This window comes from Staurois parvus, unplaced genomic scaffold, assembly GCF_062004578.1.
Source record: "Staurois parvus isolate SC_StPar_1 unplaced genomic scaffold, SC_StPar_1.0 ptg000697l, whole genome shotgun sequence".
In the NCBI taxonomy this organism is placed as follows: domain Eukaryota; kingdom Metazoa; phylum Chordata; class Amphibia; order Anura; family Ranidae; genus Staurois; species Staurois parvus.
In genome coordinates this window covers 5,532,159-5,553,166 of record NW_028318493.1, presented here as the reverse complement: position 1 = coordinate 5,553,166, position 21,008 = coordinate 5,532,159, and the positions used below count along the sequence as shown (strand labels likewise).

Below are 21,008 nucleotides of genomic sequence, written 5' to 3'. Positions count from 1 at the left end.
AGCAGCCTGACGACCTGTGTGCAGGGGGCCTTAGGCGAATGGCCTTAGGTGAATCTCTTCAGTGGAGACACAGATTGTAATAAATTGTGACAAAGGTTCTGATCGTTCCCTAATCCATCCAAGAAAGTTTGATGTGTAGATGTTCTTTCAGGGAAGTTCTTTGCACTATGGTAATACACATGGGTTATCATACATTATTTTATGTGGCTGAGTTGCGTTGAGGCAGCTCATTAAAAGTGAATAGGCTGCTAATGCGTCTGAATGTGGCTAAAATCACACATGACCCTTTTTTAATAACGCAATGCATTACTATAATGTTGCTGCTGCAACTATGCAGGTGCAATATTTTAGTGTGCAGGGGTTCCATTCAAAATGAAAGGCAACCTTAATGCAGCAAAGTATGTTACACGTGTTACCACATGTTGCTGTAACACGCTAACACATGCAATACCACAACACAGAATTATGAATCTGACTCTGAAGCATCTCATGTGCAGTTTAAATGTTCCAATCACAGATATTTGAAGCCTATGGTCAGACAGAGTGTGGAGCGGGATGTTCATTCACCACGCCAGGAGACTGGACGGCAGGTAAATTATGTCAATTGCTGAGTATTATACAATGGGAAATGATGGGACAAGAGGAAATTATAGTATAATAAAAGTTGGTTTCATTAGATTTTTAGGTTACAGTAACCTATGTAGTAACCTATGTAATGCAGACCTATTCAGTAAACTTCACTTATATGTCTAATTTTATACACTGTGTGTGTATGTATATATATATATATATATATATATATATATATATTCTGATCTTCTGATCTTCCTCCTCAGTAGCTTTGCACAGCACACCTAGTGTATATTGTTTTTCCCTCTAGACAGATCTATCAGTCTAGAACAGTGGTCTCCAAATTGCAATCCCCTTGCTTACCTTTATCGTGGGGCACCATTCCTCCCATTGATATAAATGACAGAATGCTATTCTTCCCACTGACACCAATGATGGGACACTATTCCTCCCTCTAATACATGATGGTACACTATTCCTCCCCCAAATACCAACGATGGGACAGTATTCCTCCCCCTTATACCAATGATGGGGCACTATTCCTCCCCCAAATACCTATGATGGAACACTATTCCTCCCCCTAATAAAAATGATGGAGGACTATTTCCTCCCACTGACACCAATGATAAAACACTATTCTTCCCCCTAATAACAATGATGGAGGACTATTCCTCCCCCTAATAACAATGATGGAGGACTATTCCTCCCACTGACACCAATGATAAAACACTATTCCTCCCCCTAATAACAATGATAGAGGACTATTCCTCCCCCTAATACCAATGATGGGACACTATTTCTTCCTCTAATACCAATGATGGGACACTATTCCTTTCACTAATACCAAAGGTGGGACACTGTTCCTTCCACTAATACCGATCATGGGACACTGTTGCTCCCCTAATCTCAATGATGGGGCACTGTTCCTCCTCCTGCTGACCACAGTAGCTATGTAATCTTTTTTTCTCCCATTGACCACCAAACCTGAGACATTATCTACTCCCAATTGCCACAGTCTGGCCCCCTCAAACTCTGAAGAACAGAAAATTGGTCCTTTGCTTAGAAAGTTTGGAGACCCCTGATCTAGAATATACAAATCATAAGCTGAAGTACAGAGCCCAGTATGGAAGAGTAAAAATGTAATGTCAAATATTGCATATAGATAAATGTATTAAAAATAGCTTGTAAATGGCCAATCCACTCAAAAATCATATTTTAGTCAATGATAGAGGTTGGTAAGCTGAGTTATGCTTCTTCGATATCTAACAGTGAGAGTTAATTCCTGACTCTGTGTCTGTCTACCTGGGAATTTGGGGTTTTTCTGCCCATATTTGTGTATTCTATCTGCTTCTATTACATTCTACATAATATAGAGTAAATACAAATCCAACAGGGATGGTGGGAACCCCTCATAATGGGTATAGCAAGTGTTCAGACTTGGGAACTCAGTCCTGGAATGGTAAGAGCCCTCATATTTGAAAGGCAGATGGTTCCAAGCTGGAAAACAGAGCAAGGAAGGTGGGAACTTTTCAAAATGGGCACAGCTAATGTACAGACTCAGGAACTCAGCACAGAGATGATGGGAAGCCTTCATTTTGGGCACAGTAGGTGGATAGACCTGGAAACGTAGCTCAGGAATGGTGGGAACCCCTCATAATGGGCACAGCAGGTTTACAGACCCAGGAACTCAGCACAGGAATAGTGGGAAGCCCTCATATTGGACACAGTAGGTGTATGACCTGGAAACCTAGCTCAGGTATGGTAGGAACATCCCAAAATGGGCACAGCAGGTGTGTAGACCCAAGATCTTAGCTCAGAAATCTCACCAATAAGATCCCCAAGGGATAACACAGACAGTTAGGAGGTTTCTTCCTTCAGCATCTACAAATCTCTGAAATATCAGTTCAGGGGGAACATCCCTTTAAAAATATTCTAATACGCCTTCATGGAATACGATGATGTATTACAATAATCTATGTATCTTGTTATTCTTCTAGGTCATGTTGGGGGTCCTCTTCCATGTAATTTTCTTAAACTGGTGGATGTAGCAGAAATGAACTATTTCTACTCTAACGGGGAAGGAGAGGTAAATTGGTCTTTGGGATCTGTAGAAAATTCCCTCAGAAGATATAACAAGGGTCAGTTTATGTTTCTTTCTTTCTCTTTCACATTAAGGGCCCTAAAAATCATCTCACTATGGAGTTTCTGAAGGTCGGGGAACTATAAAACTCCAAAATAAAATAAGAACTGTACAATTTCCTTCCACTTCTCATGGACACCCATCAGATAGACAGAAAGTGAGGAGAAATCTCTCCACTGGGCACACATGCAGTATTAAAAGGACAACTTCACCGTTAGACAGTTGACATTTAGAGCTGACCTCCAGCCTTCCCTTCAGTCTTGCACAGTGGTCCAGGCTCCTCTCCTGTACTGAAATTGCTTACTCTGATTTTATTGCACACTGTAAGCTTCTCACAATGTGCATTAGAAGCTGCAGCAAGTCAGATAGAGCCCACCTCATTTCCTGGCTGGAGGAAATCCAGCATCATTTTGCCTTTTCCTCCCCAGCCTGACTTCCCTTAGATGTACATGAATTCAACGTTTTGATGTGAAAATGCAGAAACGAGAAGAAGAAAACTAATGAGGCTAAAGTAAGTTATTTGTTCTTCTTTTTTAAATCATTCCTCACGTTATTATATTCCAGGTCTGTATTAAAGGCCCCAACGTCTTTCAGGGTTATCTGAAAGACCCGGAGAAGACAGCAGAGGCAATGGATGCAGATGGTTGGTTGCACACGGGAGATATCGGAAAATGGCTTCCTGTAAGTAGCTCCAATGTTTTGGGTTAGTCCACCCAAAAACACTAGAATTACGCTCCGTCTTCTTAAACCTCTCAAAGACTTCTATGGCGCTTTAAAGGCCCTTTCATGTTTATGCTTGGGTGGTATTGTACTCTTTTGCATGTTATTTTGTGCATTTGCTATGCATAGTTATCTGCATTTTTGGGCATCCTAAGACCCATTGCACATTAGGGCTTTAGTTTGCAACCCTTCCAGTGCTTTAGTGTGGCCAGGTGAGACAGGTGTGGTGTCCAGCATCACTGCAGGCAGAGTGTGTTTAGGGTCCTGTTCATTCAACAGCAAGGTTTCAGGACCAGGGGCGGACTGACAACTCATGGGGCCCCCGGGCAATAGGGGATCATGGGGCCCCTGTGTCCTTGCCCAAACTCAAAAAAGCCTATGAAAAAGGTACCAGGGGCATCTCATGGGGCCCCCTACTAATCCGAGTTTCCAAATGGTCAGCCCGCCCTGTTCAGGACACAGAAGACCAGTGTGCAAAGAGCTTTAACAAGTGTAGCACTACCCCCTTAGGAGCTGCTGAAGAAATGGGTCCCCCTGTAGTCCTGCACAGCCAGGCATCGTACATTTTCTATTCATACTTGTACCAGGAGACAGAGATCTAGTCCTCAAGCTTTGTTTTTTTAAGTTTTATTAGAGATATAAAACTTGGATGGGGTAAGGGTTGTATGGGATGCCCAAGGCAATGGCAATTGAGGACAAACTTCCTGAACTATATTACAAGTCCCAAAGCCAGAACCTCTCTTCTAGGAGAGCTCTCCAGCAGGGCCGGACTGACAACTCATGGGGTCCCCAGGCAATAGGGGATCATGGGGCCCCTGTGTCATTGCCCAAACTCAAAAAAGCCTATGAAAAAGGTACCAGGGGCATCTCATGGGGCTCCCTACTGACCCCAGGCCCTCGGGCAGTGCCCGAGTTTCCAAATGGTCAGTCCGCCCCTGCTCTCCAGCCTCTATCACCCCAGACTCCAGATAAATCCTCTTCTTTATCCAGCTGTCTGGAGGAATCCCTTGGCAAGGGAGTCCAAGGCTGCCACTTGAAATGTAACAGATCCGGATGTAGAGCTAGTCAGGATACCCACCCAAATGCTCTCTCCCCTCTCTGGCCAAGGGATGTAGAAGTACTCACTGAGTCCTTCTCCTGTGCTACTGTTGGGTAGGTGACTGCTGCCAGGCCTATTAGCTAGGCTGTTCCTTCCCTGCAGCCAGGTGGTCCTTTCTCAGGGGGCCAGTGAAGTCCACAGTTTTCTTCCAGAGGGGCTGGCCTGCAGAGCCTCTCAGCCCTAAGCACAATTTTACCCCACTCTGTCTATTACACCTGGGCTACTGCTCATCCCTTATCTAACCATTGGAGTCTAGCTCCCCTAGCAACCTAGGAGGGCAATACACAAGCATTTTTTGTTCATGTATTACAAAGGAAACATTCAGAATACTTGCTACATGCTTTTGTCCATTTGCCACATATGTGCATGTGAACATAGAAAAAAAAGTTTTGTGTACTATCTGTTTTTAAATGCACCCAAAACGTAGCCAAGCACATAGCAATAAATGCATCAGTAAAAACATGACTAAGAGCAATAAACAAGTATTTAAGGCCAGATAAAGTGCATTGGTCTTGCAAGGGTCTACAAACGTTTCAGTACAAGGGTCACAATTTATATTTTACAGATGTTTGCATCCTTTCCATTAGGGTCCCCATCAGAGTCTCCACTTGCATCAGTGTCCCCATCAGAGTCCTACTTACATGAGTGTCCCCATCAGATTTCCCCCCTTCCCATCAGGGTCATTAGAAACATTTCTTCTCACTACCTGTTCCCCTGGCAAACATTTTATCAGACAGGAAGAGAGGGATAACATGCAACAGGCATACAGACAGAAATAAAAAAATACAGAAAGGAACAACTGACCAAAATCTGATAAAGGAATCCAAGATAATTTTCAATGTTGATAAAAAAAAGTCAAATAAAAACATTGAATGCTTTTTGGGTGTGACAACACTTCCCCTTCATCAGGGGAAAAAGACCAATGGTATCAGTGGGAACTTATCTGAGAGGCAGAAATTGCTCAGAGCTCAAGGAGCCCCTAACAACTTCTGGATTTACCCCCCTACAGATAGCTAAAAAGACCAATGGTATCAGTGGGAACTTATCTATCTGTAGGGGGGTAAATCCAGAAGTTGCTAGGGGCTCCTTGAGCTCTGAGCAATTTCTGCCTCTCAGATAAGTTCCCACTGATACCATTGGTCTTTTTAGCTGAGAGGCAGAAATTGCTCAGAGCTCAAGGAGCCCCTAGCAACTTCTGGATTTACCCCCCTACAGATAGCTAAAAAGACCAATGGTATCAGTGGGAACTTATCTGAGAGGCAGAAATTGCTCAGAGCTCAAGGAACCCCTAGCAACCTAGGATTCCATGGAACCCAGGTTCGAGTAACCCTGCTCTAGAGGCTGTCTGAAGAAATTCAATAAAATCTGTTCAGGGTATTTGTCAACAATGTCCACTACCATTGAGGAGTGATATATCTTATACGTGCCCGACAGTTGAAAATTGATTGTATTATGAGAGGGTTTTCGTACCAAGTCCTATGAAGGCTCTTTCACTTTAAATCCATTGGAGTCTATATAAAGGAGGCACAAATACGCAGAGTATACTTGACTCTGTGTATTTGCATGTTCTGTTGTTTGTATTACTAAGAAAATGTTAATAACATTACCCATAAAAAAAGAATACCCTGGGTTTAGATCCATATGTAGAAAGTCCAATGAGAGTGTCAGACCAAAGATCTAAAAGACCAAAATCTTTTCATATTGATGTTAACTCATAGCAAGAGAAAATAACAGAGCCGACGCATTTTGGAGGCACAAAGCCCTTCTTCAAGGTCTAGATATTTATGTGGATCAGAGCACTAAGGAATAGCACAGTCACTGGGGTTAAATGTTTTCATGTGAACAATAAAGTTTTGCGAAAGGCGTTTTGCTGTCAAAGCTAGCCAGGGAAGTTAGTGGGGGGGAAGGGGGCTGCCAAGTAAGCTGTACAGGGCCCCTTGATTCCCATAGGCTGCCATGGGCTCAATCCATGGAAGGCAATCGGAGATAGGCAGAAGACAAGGAATGATCATTTCTGATTGGTTGCTCACACAATCCCACAATGAAATTAGCCAACAGTCATCCCCAGTGAAAAATGAGGTGATCGGCCATCAGCCACTACTTGAATGAAGTTCACATCTAGTGTGTTTAATCAATTAACAGAACAACGGCTGCCAAATGCTGATTTCACGCATGTTTAGTTGCCCCTTGTTCTAATTTGGTGCTAACAGCATCAAGGCTGAACCCTGCTAGAAGTCATTATGGCATTGTGCTCCAGTTCTGTATTCTGCAAATCAACAGAATCAAGAATGGCTCACAATAGTAAAGCAGAATGCCAATATCCTGTCTCATGGTGGGATTTCCAGGTATATTCAATGCTGTAGAAGCAAATCATTCTGTTGATCCTTCCAGACATAAGGCATCCACGGTGAAAGGTCATTCTGTGGATATTTAAAGGAGAACTTCACTTGCCTCCACTTAAGTGTTGCAACATCTGCAAGCTCCCTCGCCACTGCTAGCATCTTCACCTGGACCCAGGGCCAGTGCTACAACTAGGCAATCTAGGCAGCCGCCTAGGGTGCAGCCACGGCCAGGGCTGCCAATAAGGCAGTACAGTCGGCCCTCTTGTAACATTAATGATATTTTCCCTGGGCCCCAGTAGTTTACCAGAGGGTCCCAGGAGACAAGGAGCAGAGAGAGACACTTTTTTCTTCATTTTGGGCAGAGGCGGCTAAAGCAATGCTGATCAGTGGCGGCCGGAAGCGACTGCTCACACCCTTTCACTGGCTGAGTGATTCTTTCAAAGGCAGAGTGATTATATCTTCCTCTGCTGCTGACAGCGAAAGGTGAGGCTGAAGCCCAGCTGCGGGGTGTGATTCAACAGAGAGCCAGCAATGGGAACCCGGTGCACAGGAAAGCTCACAATTTCCATTTTCTGAGGCACAGACAGAGATACAGCCATACACTGCATACAGACAGACATACAGCACATTCTGTACTGTGTGATCATCATCATAATAATGATGATGATCACATACGCACAGTGAGAATCATTCTATTAGTTCTTATTTACACTTGTATTTGAGGGACATTAAAAATGTATGGCTGAGCCATACTTTTACTGTCCCCCAACCAACCCCCATTATGCTGCAAAGTCACTACCACCGTAGTATGGCAATGGGCAGCACAGTGGCTAAATGGTTAGCACTTCCGCCTGGCAGTACTAAGATTGTTGGTTCAAAACCCAATCACGGCACCACCTGCCTGGAGTTTGCATGTTCTCCCTGTGCTTGTGTGGGTTTCCTCCAGGTACTCTGGTTTCCTCCCACACTCCAAAGACATGCTGGTAGGCTAATTGGCTCCTGTGAAAATTGTCCCTAGTATATGTATGTATGAATGTGAGTTAGGGACCTTAGATTTTACACCCCTTGAGGGTTAGGGACTGATGTGAATGTACAATATGTATGTAAAGCGCTGCATGAATTGATGGCGCTATACAAGTACCCAGGGGCGGACTGACCATTTGGAAACTCGGGCACTGCCCAAGGGCCCGGGGTCAGTAGGGGGCCCCATGAGATGCCCCTGGTACCTTTTTCATAGGCTTTTTTGAGTTTGAGCAAGGACACAAGGGCCCCATGATCCCCTATTGCCTGGGGGCCCCATGAGTTGTCAGTCCGCCCCTGCAAGTACCTATAATAAATAGTGGTGGGGTGTTGTGTAAAACCCCATGCTGCCATACACCTGTTCACTGATCTCCCCTTTCTGTTATTGACGTGGTAGAAACATGTAAAACATCACTTCTGGGTTCTGGTGTCACTGTCCCCAGACAAGATTGAATGATGTTAGTCGGAGACTAAGCCGTCTCCTGCAAACTTCTGCCAGTCTGTGAAGAAGAGGTATCCAGCCAATGAGGTGCCGTGCTGCCCATAAAATACTGTACTTCTTACATCAAATACTTATTTCCTTCACTGTAAATACATTTTTTTACTTTTTCTGTCTCCTCCTGACGGCCAATCCCATTGCAGCAGTGTGAACCAAGCCTAGGCTGACTTGTTTTTTTTAGGCACACAAGAATCCCATTACGCCATGAGCTTTGTGCAAGCGTGCTAACATATTTTGCACGTTCCCAAACATCGTGATCTAGGGCAGCCTACTAATTTCATGCACCTTATGCACATTAAAAGTGAAAAAATAGTGCCGACACGACTTTTAATTTTGTGCCACAGCAAAAGTCACGGTACTGTGGTACCATATGTTCTGGAAGTGCGAATGCATGTGCGCGTGCAAGATGCGTGGGGGTGCCATTAAGAAATAATAGCACCCATGCGTGTCTGTAAAAGACCATGTGTTTTTGTGTAGTGAGAGGAAAATGGGCATTTTTCTGCACTACACCACGTGTGAACAAGCCCTGAAACAAGTTTTCCCCAAAAATTATTCATAGATTATGATTATTATTTAGACTAGTGGTCTCCAAACTGAGGCCTGGGGGCCGGATGTGGCCCTTTGCTTGCTTTTATCTGGCCCTTGGGGAACTATTCCATCCACCGACTCCAACAATGGGACATCATTCCTGCCACTGACACCAACAATGGGGCACAAATCCTCCCATTTACACAAACGGTAGTATACAATTCCACCCAAGATTATCAACAATGGGGCACTATTCCTCCCAATCACATTAACGATAGGGCACTATTTCTCTCAATGACACCTACAATGGGGCACAATTAATCCCAAAAACACAAACGATAGGGCACAATTCCTTCCACTGACACCAGCAGTTGGGCACGATTCCATCAACTGACACCTACAGTCGGGCACAATTCCTCTCACTGACACCAGTGCTGGGATACAATTCCTTTTTAATGACACCAACCATGGGGCACCATTACCCCAATTAACACCAATGGTGGGGCACTCTTTCTCCCACTGACACCCTTGAAAGGCTACTATTCCACCCACTGACACCAATGATAGGGCACTATTCCTCCCACTGATACCAATGATGGGGCACTATTCCACCCACTGATACCAATGATGGGGCACTATTCCTCCCACTGATACCAATGATGGTGCACTATTCCACCCACTGACACCAATGATAGGGCACTATTCCTCCCACTGATACCAATGATGGGGCACTATTCCTCCCACTGATACCAATGATGGGGCACTATTCCTACCACTGATACCAATGATGGGGCACTATTCCTACCACTGATACCAATGATAGGGCACTATTCCTCCCACTGATACCAATGACGGGGCACTATTCCTCCCACTGACACCAACAATGGGCCACAATTCCTTCCATTGACACCAATGATAGGGCACTATTCCACCCACTGACACCAATGATAGGGCACTATTCCTCCCACTGACACCAATGATGGGGAACTATTCCTTTCACTGACACAGCAATGGGGTACTATCCCTCCCCTAATTTAAAATATTGTTTGTTTACTCGTGAAAAGCCAGGACATTTATTTCTCTGCCTTCCGGCCCCCTAAAGTCTGAAAGACTGTTGACTGGCCCTTTGTTTAGAAAGCTTGGAGACCTCTGATACAGACTATAGACAGACTATAGACTACATAGATTATTATGATTATTGTATAGACTTTATTTAGCGACAACAGTTTTCTCAGTCCTCTGTGCTGTCCAGCTGTGTCCAATCACAGGTGATCACATGTAAATAAGGATATGCCGGTTATCGGCATTTCTCTCCTCACGAGGAAATCAGCATTCCTCAGAGGGGATATGTATACTGATCATCAGGGCACCGATGATCAGTGTGCCCTGATGATCAGTGTAGCCCCATCAGTGCCATCTGTCAGTGTCCATCAATGCCAGTTGTCAGTGCTCTTCAATGCACCTTGCCAGTGCCCATCAGTGCCACATCAATGCCACATATCAGTGCCTACCAGTGCACATCAATGCCACATATCAGTGCCCATCTGAGCTGCCTTTCAGTGCCACCTATCAGTGCCAGTCAGTGCCAATCAATGTCATTTAGTGCCGCCTATCAGTGCGCATCAGTGCTACCTATCAGACCCACCTACTGTAACAGTGCAAGTCATAGCCACCTAACAGTGCACGTCAGTGCCGCCTATCAGTGCCATATATGAGTGCTGCCTTTCAGTGCCCATCAGTGATGCCTGTCAATGCCTATCAGTGCCTCTTCATCAGTGCCCATCAGTGCCACCTATCAGTGCCCATCACTGCAGCCTCATTAGCGCACATCAGTGAAGGAGAAAAATCACTTATTTACAAAATTTTATAACAGAAATTAAGAAAAACTTTATTTTTTCAAAATTTTCAGTTGTTTTTGGTTTGTTTAGCAAAAAATAAAAAACCCTGAGGTGATTAAATACCACCAAAAGAAAGCTATATCTGTCTCAAAAAAATAATAAAAATGTCATATAAGTACAGTGTTGCATGACCGCGCAATTGTCATTCAAAGTGTGACAGTGCTGAAAGCTGAAAATTGGCCTGGGCAGGAAGGGGGTATAAGTGCCCCGTATTCGAGTGGTTAAACACATAGATGTTAATGTCTTTTTAGAATGGGACCCTGAAGATCATTGACAGGAAGAAGAATATCTTTAAACTGGCGCAGGGCGAGTACATCGCTCCGGAGAAGATTGAGAACGTATATGTCAGAAGTGGGCCCGTGGCTCAGGTGTTTGTACATGGTGACAGTCTGCGGGTAAGAACATATACCATGAAAGTATGGATGGTAATCCTCCTAGAAAAATGCTAATGATACACAGGCAGGGGGGAACCTGGGGGCCAATATCTAATTAAGGACAGCATAGGACAGGATATATACAATAAGAGGCTGCTCTCTTATGAAAAAGCCTCAAAGGATGGTCACGCTGCTGGAACATGGAGGTTACACGTTGACTGACATGGCTTGTGAGATATATGATAAGTAACCAATATAAGGCCTCTTTCTCATCTGGGGAGAAAGGGGGGGGGTGTTAGTAAAAACAGAAGGTTGAGACTCAGTATTGCCACCCCCGACTTCTCAACATAAGTCTACAATACAGCGAGAGGGGGCTATTCACATACAAAACACAAACAACAACAGGCGCACCAACCTAGTGCATTATCCCACAGCATTTATTATAAAAGCACATAAAATATACTAACAAACATGTGAAAGGGAATGGCATATTAGACAAGTATCTATAAAGTCCATGCAACTCAGCGACCTCCAAAGCCCAGGGGGAACTCAGGATCTCAAATGACTGACGCGTTTCAAAGGATAAACCTTCTGCATCAGAGGCAAACCTGATGGCTCTGATGAAGGTGGTTTATCCTTTGAAACACGTCAGTCATTTGCTATCCTGAGTTCCCCCTGGGCTTAGGAGGTTGCATGGAGTTTGTAGCTACGGACGGGTAGCTCAACAAGCTACCGGTATTTCCTTTCATCAGGTTTGGTTCTGATGCAGAAGGTTTATCCTTTGAAACGCGTCAGACATTTGAGATCCCGAGTCTAATATGCCATTTCCTTTCACGTGTTTGTGAGCATATTTTATGTGGTTTTATAAAAAATAAATGCTAAAGGATAATGCACTAGGCTGGTGCGCCTGCTGTTGTTTGTCGTTTGTAGTCACTTCAGGACATCCCCCACAAGTTTTGAGAGGGCAGCAAGGCTTGAAGTACTATCATTGTAGCACCTGTACTGGGATATTAGACTTGTGCACAGAAATTGGTTGTTTTTGTGGGGCTGGTTACATGCCAAGGCATCCAGGAGGTGGCAGGGATTGCCTCCTGAACGCCTGACTGAAAAGTGATCCACCGCAAAATGACTAGTGAGCCTAAGGGCTCATTCACATATGCAGCCGGGGGCAGTAAAACCAGGCGGCATCTCAGTCCAGTCCAACAATAACACGATTAGTAGAACTGGTGATAATCAGAAAATTTTAGGAATAATAACATTTGTGATAGAGTATGTTTAGGAAAATACATTAAAAGCATAATAATGTATAAAATGAACATAAAATAAAATCTAAAATGAATGGAAAAATTATAACATTGGTCATCAAGAATGTCATCCCCAAGTTATTATTTTAAGCAATACCCTGATGAAATATGAATCATAATGCACTTTTTTGATTGTGGCCAATGTGAGTTGAATCAGCAATAAAGTGGATTTGCAACGCTGCATTTATAGCTTTACTTTGCTGTGTGAGCAATATGAGGCAGCTAAATTTTTGCATGAGATACACCAATGGATGGGATATGGAGGCATTTCACGCTGAAATGCTTATCTTGGTTCAAAGCAGTGAAATAATAATTCAGCCTGTTCCAAGTGCCAAAGGGAGTCTTTCCAGTCCTAGTTAGGTGTACCCAATAATGTGGCCTCTGCAGTGGGTGACTTGGCTGTTTCCAACACATCTGATATTTTGCCGAAAAATGTTTTCCTAAAATCTGTGCTCTACATGTGTTTACAAGCACATTGTCGATGGAAGTGCATTCCTATCTTTGGTTAGATTTTGTCTTTGATGAAGTGTGTTTTTGTTTTAATAGTCCTGTCTGGTGGGGGTTGTGATTCCTGATCCTGAGGTCTTGCCGGACTTCGCAGCAAAACTTGGCACCCGTGGCTTATATGAGGAGCTCTGTAAAAACATGGTGAGTTCTGCAGAAATCCAGGATTCAGGAATAGCGTGTTGCATCATATGTATACTGATCTAAGGGCTCTTAATAAACGAGGGGGCAAAAGGGCATACAATGCGGACAATAGGGGGGCAATAGAAATCAAATACAGGTACAAAAGGAATAAAACATGAGGGCAAATAGAATCAAATATGGGTTCAAAAGTTGGACAAAGGGAATCAAATACAGGTACAATGGGGGAACAAAGAGAATCAAATATGGGTACAATAGGAGGACAAATGAATCAAATATGGGTACAATGGGATACAAATTAGCCAAATACGGGTACAATGAGATGCAAAGGAATCAAATACAGCTACAATAGAAGAAGAAAGGGAATCAAACAGGGAAATAATAGGAGGACAAATGGAATCAAATACAGGTACAACAGGAGGACAAAGGAACCAAATATGGGTGCAATAGGGAGCAAAGGGAACCAAACATGGGGCAATAGGAGAAAAAGGGAATCAAACAGGAGGACAAAGGGAATCAAATATAGTGTAGGTATGATAGGGGACAAAGCGAATCGTATGTGGGGCAATAGAGGGACAGAGGAAATCAAATATGGGGACAGTAGGGAAAACAAAAAAGAATCAAATCCAGGGAATCAAATAAGAGCACAATAAGGGGACAAAGGGGGAAATTATATGAGGACAATAGGGGGATAAAGGGAATCAAATATGGGTATAATAGGAGGACAACAAAGGGAAGCAAACATGGAGACAATAAGGTAACTTATTTTTGTTTTCCCCTCTGATCTGATAAATGCTAGACATGCAATATATAAGCACCACATTTAGATCCATTTTTCCTAAACTGATCTTACAAATTAAATCTGGAATTTCTTCAGAGCACTTTATTGATCAAAGATGTAATTTTTAATTTATAAGTAGATTAATTAAAATTGTGGAAAACTCTCGGGAATGACATGTGGTATACTGTATTAGATATTCGATACACCATACACTTTATAGCAAATGGAAATTTTCCAAACTCTCCAACTGTTTCTTTTTCATCCCAACCTGAATAAAAATGGAATGGGTTCTTTGAGAGTTCATTTTTGATCAGAATATCTTACAACCAATTATGTAGAATGCCTGAATTGTAAACTGTGATGGCACTTTAAACAGACCCTGTATTTTTTTTCTCAAGGCAAAGTAACAGGTTTGCTGAATTCCAGTTATTATAAGAAGCCCATCTTACCTTCCACGTATGCCTTTACACCCCATTCCCATGCCAGAGCCACCAAGAAAAACCTTGTACTCCCAGGTATTGTGAAGGTATGTCACTGTCAGCTCTACTTACCGCGACCAATCACCAAACCAGATTGCTGTCACATGTGTCCAGGGAGAGAATCCTTAGCCTTGTGTAAAATATGAGCCAAAGTATGGGAGCAAACCCTAAACAACACTTCTTTATTTTTTTATGAATGTTAATGAAATTTTCGTCTCATCAGGCTGTAAAGAAAGCTATACTGGAGGACATGGTGAAGACAGGAAAACAGGCCGGACTGAAGTCTTTTGAACAGGTATGAAATACATTTGAGTTTCTAGTTAAGCTGACCATACACTAATAGATTTTTTAATTATTGTTTGTATGAATTTTCTCAGTAGTACATTTAATGGCATGACGAATGTCATTTGAAAATACTTGAAAAACAATGTTTGCTTTTAACTTGATCTTGGAGTGGCTGGGCTTTCCTGAAGGAAACTCACATTTACTGGTAAAAATGAATTTTTTCAAGAAAAAAATCCATCCTGCTCCTTTTAGTTTTCTTGTCTCTGTGGTCAAAAATGAACGTTGATTTAACGCCACTAATGATTACGACAGCGAAAAATGTTCACAATTTGACTAGTGTTTGTCAAGCTTAAGTCAGTCTCAAAGGAAGAGAGGAGGGTGGAGATAAAAGGAAGGAAGGCAGGGAGAGACGGAAGGAATGAAAAAAAAAAAACAAAAAAAAAGAGGGAAGGGAAGGAATGGCAAGACAGGACAGGAAGGAAAGAAAGAGGGGAGCAAAGAAAGGAGGGGAAGAAAGGAAGAAGAAAAAGGATACAAAAGGAAAGAAGGAAGAGATACATAGAATGAACTGCTATGATGAAAGGAGGTAGAAGATAGAAGGAAGAAGGGACTGTAGGGGAATGAAGGGAAGAGAGGCAGAAAAGGAAGGAAGGGAGGAGAGGCAGAAAAAGAAGAAAGCAGGAAGGAAGGAAGAGAAGCAGAAATGGAAGGGGGGAGAATGGAGGGGAAAGAGTAAAAGGAAGGAAATGTTAGGTAGAATAAACTGCTACAAGGAAGAAATCATCATGATGAAAGATAGGAGGGGACAGAAGGCAAAGTAGGAGAAAGAGGGGAAAGGAAAGAAAAAAAAGTAGAGGGAAGGAAGGCAAAGCCAGGGATAGAATGGAAGGGATTTGGAAAAGGAAGGGAAGAGTGGAGAGGAAGGAAGGGAAGCTGAAAAGGAATAAAGCAGGGGAATGAAGGGAAGAATGGAGGGGCAGGAAGAAGGGGAGGGTGGAATGGAAGGAAGGCAGAAAAGGAAGAAAGGAAGACATAGGTAGAATGAACTGCTACAAAAGCCATTTATTAGTTTACTGCAAAGACCTTCCAATTTTATTTTGCTGTTTTTATGAAATTAAGAAACTAACAAAAAAAAATTCAAAATTTGTCATTCTTGCACCTACACTCACTGGCCACTTTATTAGGCCCACCTTGCTAGTACCGGGTTGGACCCCCTTTTGCCTTCAGAACTGCCTTAATTCTTCATGGCATAGATTCTACAAGGTGTTGGAAACATTCCTCAGATTTTGTTGCATATTGACAAGAGTTACTGTTGCCCTTCTATCATCTCGAACCAGTCTGCCCATTCTCCTCTGACATCAACAAAGCATTTTCGTCCACACAACTGCCGCTCACTGGATATTTTCTCCATTTTTTTTTTGGACCATTCTCTGTAAACCCTAGAGATGGTTGTGCATGAAAATCCTGGTAGATCAGCAGTTTTTGAAATATTCAGAGCGGCCCGTCTGGCACCAATAACCATGCCACGTTCAAAGTCACCTAAATCTAATTTCTTCCCCATTCTGATGCTCGGTTTTAACTTCAACAAGTCATCTTCACAACATCTAGATGCCTAAATGCATTCAGTTGCTACCATGTGATTGGCTGATTAGCAATTTGTGTTACCAAGCAATTGAACAGGTGTATCTAATAAAGTGGCTGCTTTGTGTATGTGTATACACTACTCAAAAAAATTAAAGGAACACTTTCTAATCAGAGTGTAGCATCAAGTCAATTAAACTTCTGGGATATTGATCTGGTCAGTTAAGTAGCAGAGGGGGTTGTTCATCCGTTTCAGCTGCTTTGGTGTTAATTACAGTAAATTAAAAAAAGATGCAACAATGAGACAATCCCCAAAACAGGAATTGTTTTAAAGGTGGTGGCCACTGACATTTTTGCCCTACTTATCTTTTCTGACTGTTTTTCACTAGTTTTGGATTTGGCTAAGTGTCACTACTGGTAGCATGAGGTGATACCTGGACCCTACAGAGATTGCACAGGCAGTCCAACTCCTCCAGGATGGCACATCAATACGTGCCATTGCCAGAAGGTTTGTTGTGTCTCCCAGCACAGTCTCAAGAGGAGATTCCAGGAGACAGGCAATTACTCTAGGAGAGCTGGACAGGGCCGTAGAAGGTCCTTAACCCATCAGCAGGACTGGTATCTGCTCCTTTGTGCAAGGAGGAACAAGATTAGTACTGCCAGAGCCCTACAAAATGACCTCCAGCAGGCCACTGGTGTAAATGTCTCTGACCAAACAATCAGAAACAGACCAGTGATACCCTGGTCCAGATCTGGGAGGAAATACCCCAGGACACCATCCATCATCTCATTAGGAGCATGCCCCGAGGTCGTCAGGCATGCACACAAGCACGTGGGGGCCATACAAACTACGGAGTTCCTAACACATTATCCCGTCCATTTCAGTATAGATATCCAGCATGATATTTTTCCCAACTGAGATCTGATGTGTTTTGAAAGTGTTCCTTTAATTTTTTTGAGCAGTGTAGTTGCAAGAAAGAGTTCCCATAATCCCCCATGTCAGACAAAGAGACAAGCAAGGCAGATCTAATCACATGAAAAAGAAAACTAGAAATTGCTTCTCACATGTGTCTCAAGCTCTCTAGAAAGGGCACTCCCTATACTCACCTTATTTGCACTCCCTCACAGCTTCTTTCCTCCTCTGCAACCAATACTGAAATCATCAGCAGAGAAGTATCTGCACTAAAGATCGATTCAATCTATGCCACATGTAGAGATAACCTAGAAGGGATAGTTTCTTCTCTTCTCAGCAGAACTGAAACTTTCAAATGTAATTGTACAGAGCTGTGACCTGTGCTATGCTCTTTCAGGTGAAGGATATTTATGTGCACCAAGAGATGATGAGCATTGAGAATGGTCTGCTGACCCCGACGTTGAAGGCAAAGAGAGCGGAGGTGGCAAAGTATTTCAGAAGTCAGATCGATGAGCTGTACTCCAAGATCCAGGAATGATATGAACTGATCTAGCACAAAGCATGCAATGGGACTTGGCACAACCACCGCCATGATGGAGGCGCTCCAGAACATGGATCTGGATTGTCATATCCAGGATTGTTTTGGGGTTTTTTTTCAGCTTCCAGCAAGCATTGGGGCATGAAACATCAGGATTCTATGAAAGACTGCCAGTGACTTTACGGGAAATGTCATGTGTATCTATGTATACGCTGTACAGTAATTCTGTCAAATATGTAGAATCATTTCATTATTTTTTTTTTAAGAATTAAAGGTGTTCTCTTTGTCCTGGGATGTTCACACACCGCCATGTATCCTACCAGCTGGACACACTTACAACCTATCCATATAATAATGTTAATTGTAAGATATTTTCATTTCATGTAACCTCACACAGCACTGATGACATGTACTACTGTGTATCTTACACAGCTGAAATACATCATGGAGCTGTTAAACTTTTGTACATCCAGTACTGAGATTTACACAGTCCTGCCACACAGCATAGTCAGGAGAGGAAACCTGGGGGAAGATTTACTAAAACTGGGGCATTCAGAATCTGGTGCAGCTGTAAATGGTAGCCAAACAGCTTCTAAGTCCTGCTTTACACCACAGAGATTTCAGAAGTTAAAAATTGCACCTGAAGTTGCATCTATTGTATTTCTATGGCAGTCTTAATCAGTGCGAATTGAAGTAACACGAGTTCAGAAATAGTTCCTGCACTACTTTATTTTTTTCGCACTACTTATTTTTTTCGATTTCATTGCAACTTGCATTGACTCCTGTTAAATGAAGTTGTAAGCCACAGTGAAATCAGAGGTACAAATCGCAATGATCTGCAGCTTTGAAATCGCGCTACTTCAAGGGAAGTAAAGCGATTTCAAAGTTGCATTCAGTGTGAACCAGCGCTGACTTCAGCTTGTTCGATTAAGCTTTGGCCATAAAACCTGGAATCTGATTGGTTTCAGTGCAAAGCTGCACTAGATTTTGCACCCTCCAGTTTTAATAAATAATCCCTCGATTTTCCTCTGCTTCAGTTCCCACTTATGGATCTTGTCCCCTAGCCTCTGATTGGACTGCGAAAGATGCAGCAGACAGATGAGCTCATCTCCCTGTCACTCTGCTCTCCTCTTACCCCTGGTTCACATATATGTGGCCGTGCGGGCTGCGTTTTGTGCGGGCATGAGAGCCCATTCATTTGAATGGACTCCCGTGCCCCGTGACACGCAGAGAAGTCCATGCACTTCTTCTGAAAACGCAGCCCGCACGGGAACCTCAGTTCACAGTACAGTTGCGTTTTCCAGTGTGGGCGGCGCGCCATTAGAACTAATGGCAACCGCCCGCGGGTCCCCATTCCTCTGTGCGGGTGGTGCGGCTGCACGGATTTTCGTGCGGATCCGCAGCGGCACCGCCCACACATATGTGAACCTAGCCTTATCAGCATGTCCCCTGTAAGTACATGAGCTCTGCAACACAGTTTTGACTTTTTGGCTCTTTGTGCTGCTATTCTCTTTCCTTATCTGAGTTTTGCTTTAAGGCTCCGTTCACACCAATGCGTTTTTAGTGTTTTTGGCAGAAACGCACTACAGTCCATTTAACATGGTTTTCTATGGAACACGTTCACATCTATGCTTTTTTTGAGCTGCTGTGTTTTTGGAAAGGGTCAGGGATTTTTTTTTAAAAAAAGAGAAAACAGGTGGCGCACACACCTAGTGCATTATCCAAGGTTTATTGTAAGGAGTGAAAAAATATATTAAAAACATACTCACAAACGAAGCATATATCTAAAAAGCATAGAAAAATGACGATGGCCGCAACGGCAGGCAAGGTGTTCTCACTGTCAGTGCGGTCAAATGGCTGACGCGTTTCGGGGACAAATCCCTTTCCTCAGAGCTAATGACCAACCTCTGATGCAGATGTGTAATGAATGGATAGTGGGAGCCTTGCTGGTAATGCCTGAGTGGGATGATGTGGGAGTGTACTTTATCATTTTTTTTTAAAAGCAAAAAGCAGTGTTTTTGCTACAATAGAGTAGCTGCTGAAATGCATGGTAATGTGCTTTTGTCACATTTTGCGATTTTATTCTGCCCAGCAAAAAAAAAAAATTCCACTTTAACAAGAAAAAAAAAAAAGAGTTGAACAAAATGCCAAACACAGTAAAAACGCATCAACAGCGCGTGTAAAAAACCCTCAAAACTAACTGCAACAAGCACTGCAAAACAGGCAAAAAATAAACTGCATAGGTGTGAACGGAGCCTAAAAGTAGGTAGGTATGCAGGTACTTACACTGTTTTTTTAAAGGGATAGTTCTCCTTTACCAGAAAACTGCCTATGTGGATAAGGGTTGTCTATAAATAAGAAAAACAAAAAAAAGAAAGAAAAAAAAAAAAAGCTGTGCAGCTCTGACTAAAGTTGAATAATACCCTTGCTATAGGTGTAGGCCATTTACATACAGTACCTCATGAAGCCTGACTGGAATACGCTCAGGACATGGCCAAGTGAGGCCTACGTTACTGGTCACCTCCTCCATCACAGGAGTGAGCTCTCAGACGTTGAGTGCAGAGCTACTGCATCAATGGAGAGGAAGAGCATGTTAAAGGGTCTGAAAAAGCTCACTCCTGTGATGGTAGAGGTGAGCAGTAATGACTAGGCCTCGCTCAGTAATGTCCTTGAAGTACTTAGCAACATCCTGGGAGTATTCTAGCCAGGCTTCATGAGGCATGTAATGGGCCTACACCTATAGCAAGGACATAATTCAGCTTTAGTTAGAGACACAGTTTGTTTTTATCCAGACGCCCCTTACCTGCATAGGCAGTTGTTTGGTGAAGGTGAACTATCCCTTTAAAGCTTGAAAAAATAAATGTAGTAATGTATTAATGAATACAGAGCTGCATTAATTTGTGCCTTTTATACAAGTCTGAAGTTCAGCTTTATCATTACCCCTATACTGACTGCTAAATTAGTCTCTATGCCCAGCTAATTGGCTGCTGTGTGAATTTTATTTCAGTTGTGGTCCTTTTAATTTGATAATAAAATTATAAAATAACTGTATGTCGGGGTATAATTTGGACAGTGAAAGCTGTGCTGCTGTTAAACAAAAAAAAAAGGAAAACTGGTAACGAAAGAAAAACAAAATCCCTCTATCGTGAGGAAAGTTCTAATTAAATGAACATAAATGGATAAATGTTTTCTTGGCAAAAGTAAGTTCAACTTTTTTGCCTCCCCAAACACTACTGGTATAACCTCCCTAGAGGTCTGATTATGTCCATATCTCTGTGCTCAAAGCGGTACT

General features: G+C 42.8%; 2 protein-coding genes across 2 annotated transcripts in view; one reads left to right on the top strand and one right to left on the bottom strand.

The window, feature by feature from the left end:
- The window catches only part of ACSL5 (acyl-CoA synthetase long chain family member 5), a 92,763-nt gene extending 71,996 nt beyond the window's left edge, over positions 1-20,767 (top strand). The window contains exons 15-21 of the mRNA XM_089653083.1: positions 518-590; positions 2,568-2,656; positions 3,275-3,391; positions 11,068-11,211; positions 13,041-13,142; positions 14,623-14,694; positions 17,576-20,767. Coding sequence (XP_089509209.1) covers positions 518-590; positions 2,568-2,656; positions 3,275-3,391; positions 11,068-11,211; positions 13,041-13,142; positions 14,623-14,694; positions 17,576-17,716 — 738 coding nt within the window. The 3' untranslated portion in view covers positions 17,717-20,767. The remainder of the gene's footprint in view (positions 1-517; positions 591-2,567; positions 2,657-3,274; positions 3,392-11,067; positions 11,212-13,040; positions 13,143-14,622; positions 14,695-17,575) is intronic.
- ZDHHC6 (zDHHC palmitoyltransferase 6) overlaps positions 1-21,008 on the bottom strand; it is a 108,767-nt gene that overhangs the window by 40,856 nt on the left and 46,903 nt on the right. The gene's annotated exons all lie outside the window — the stretch shown is intronic.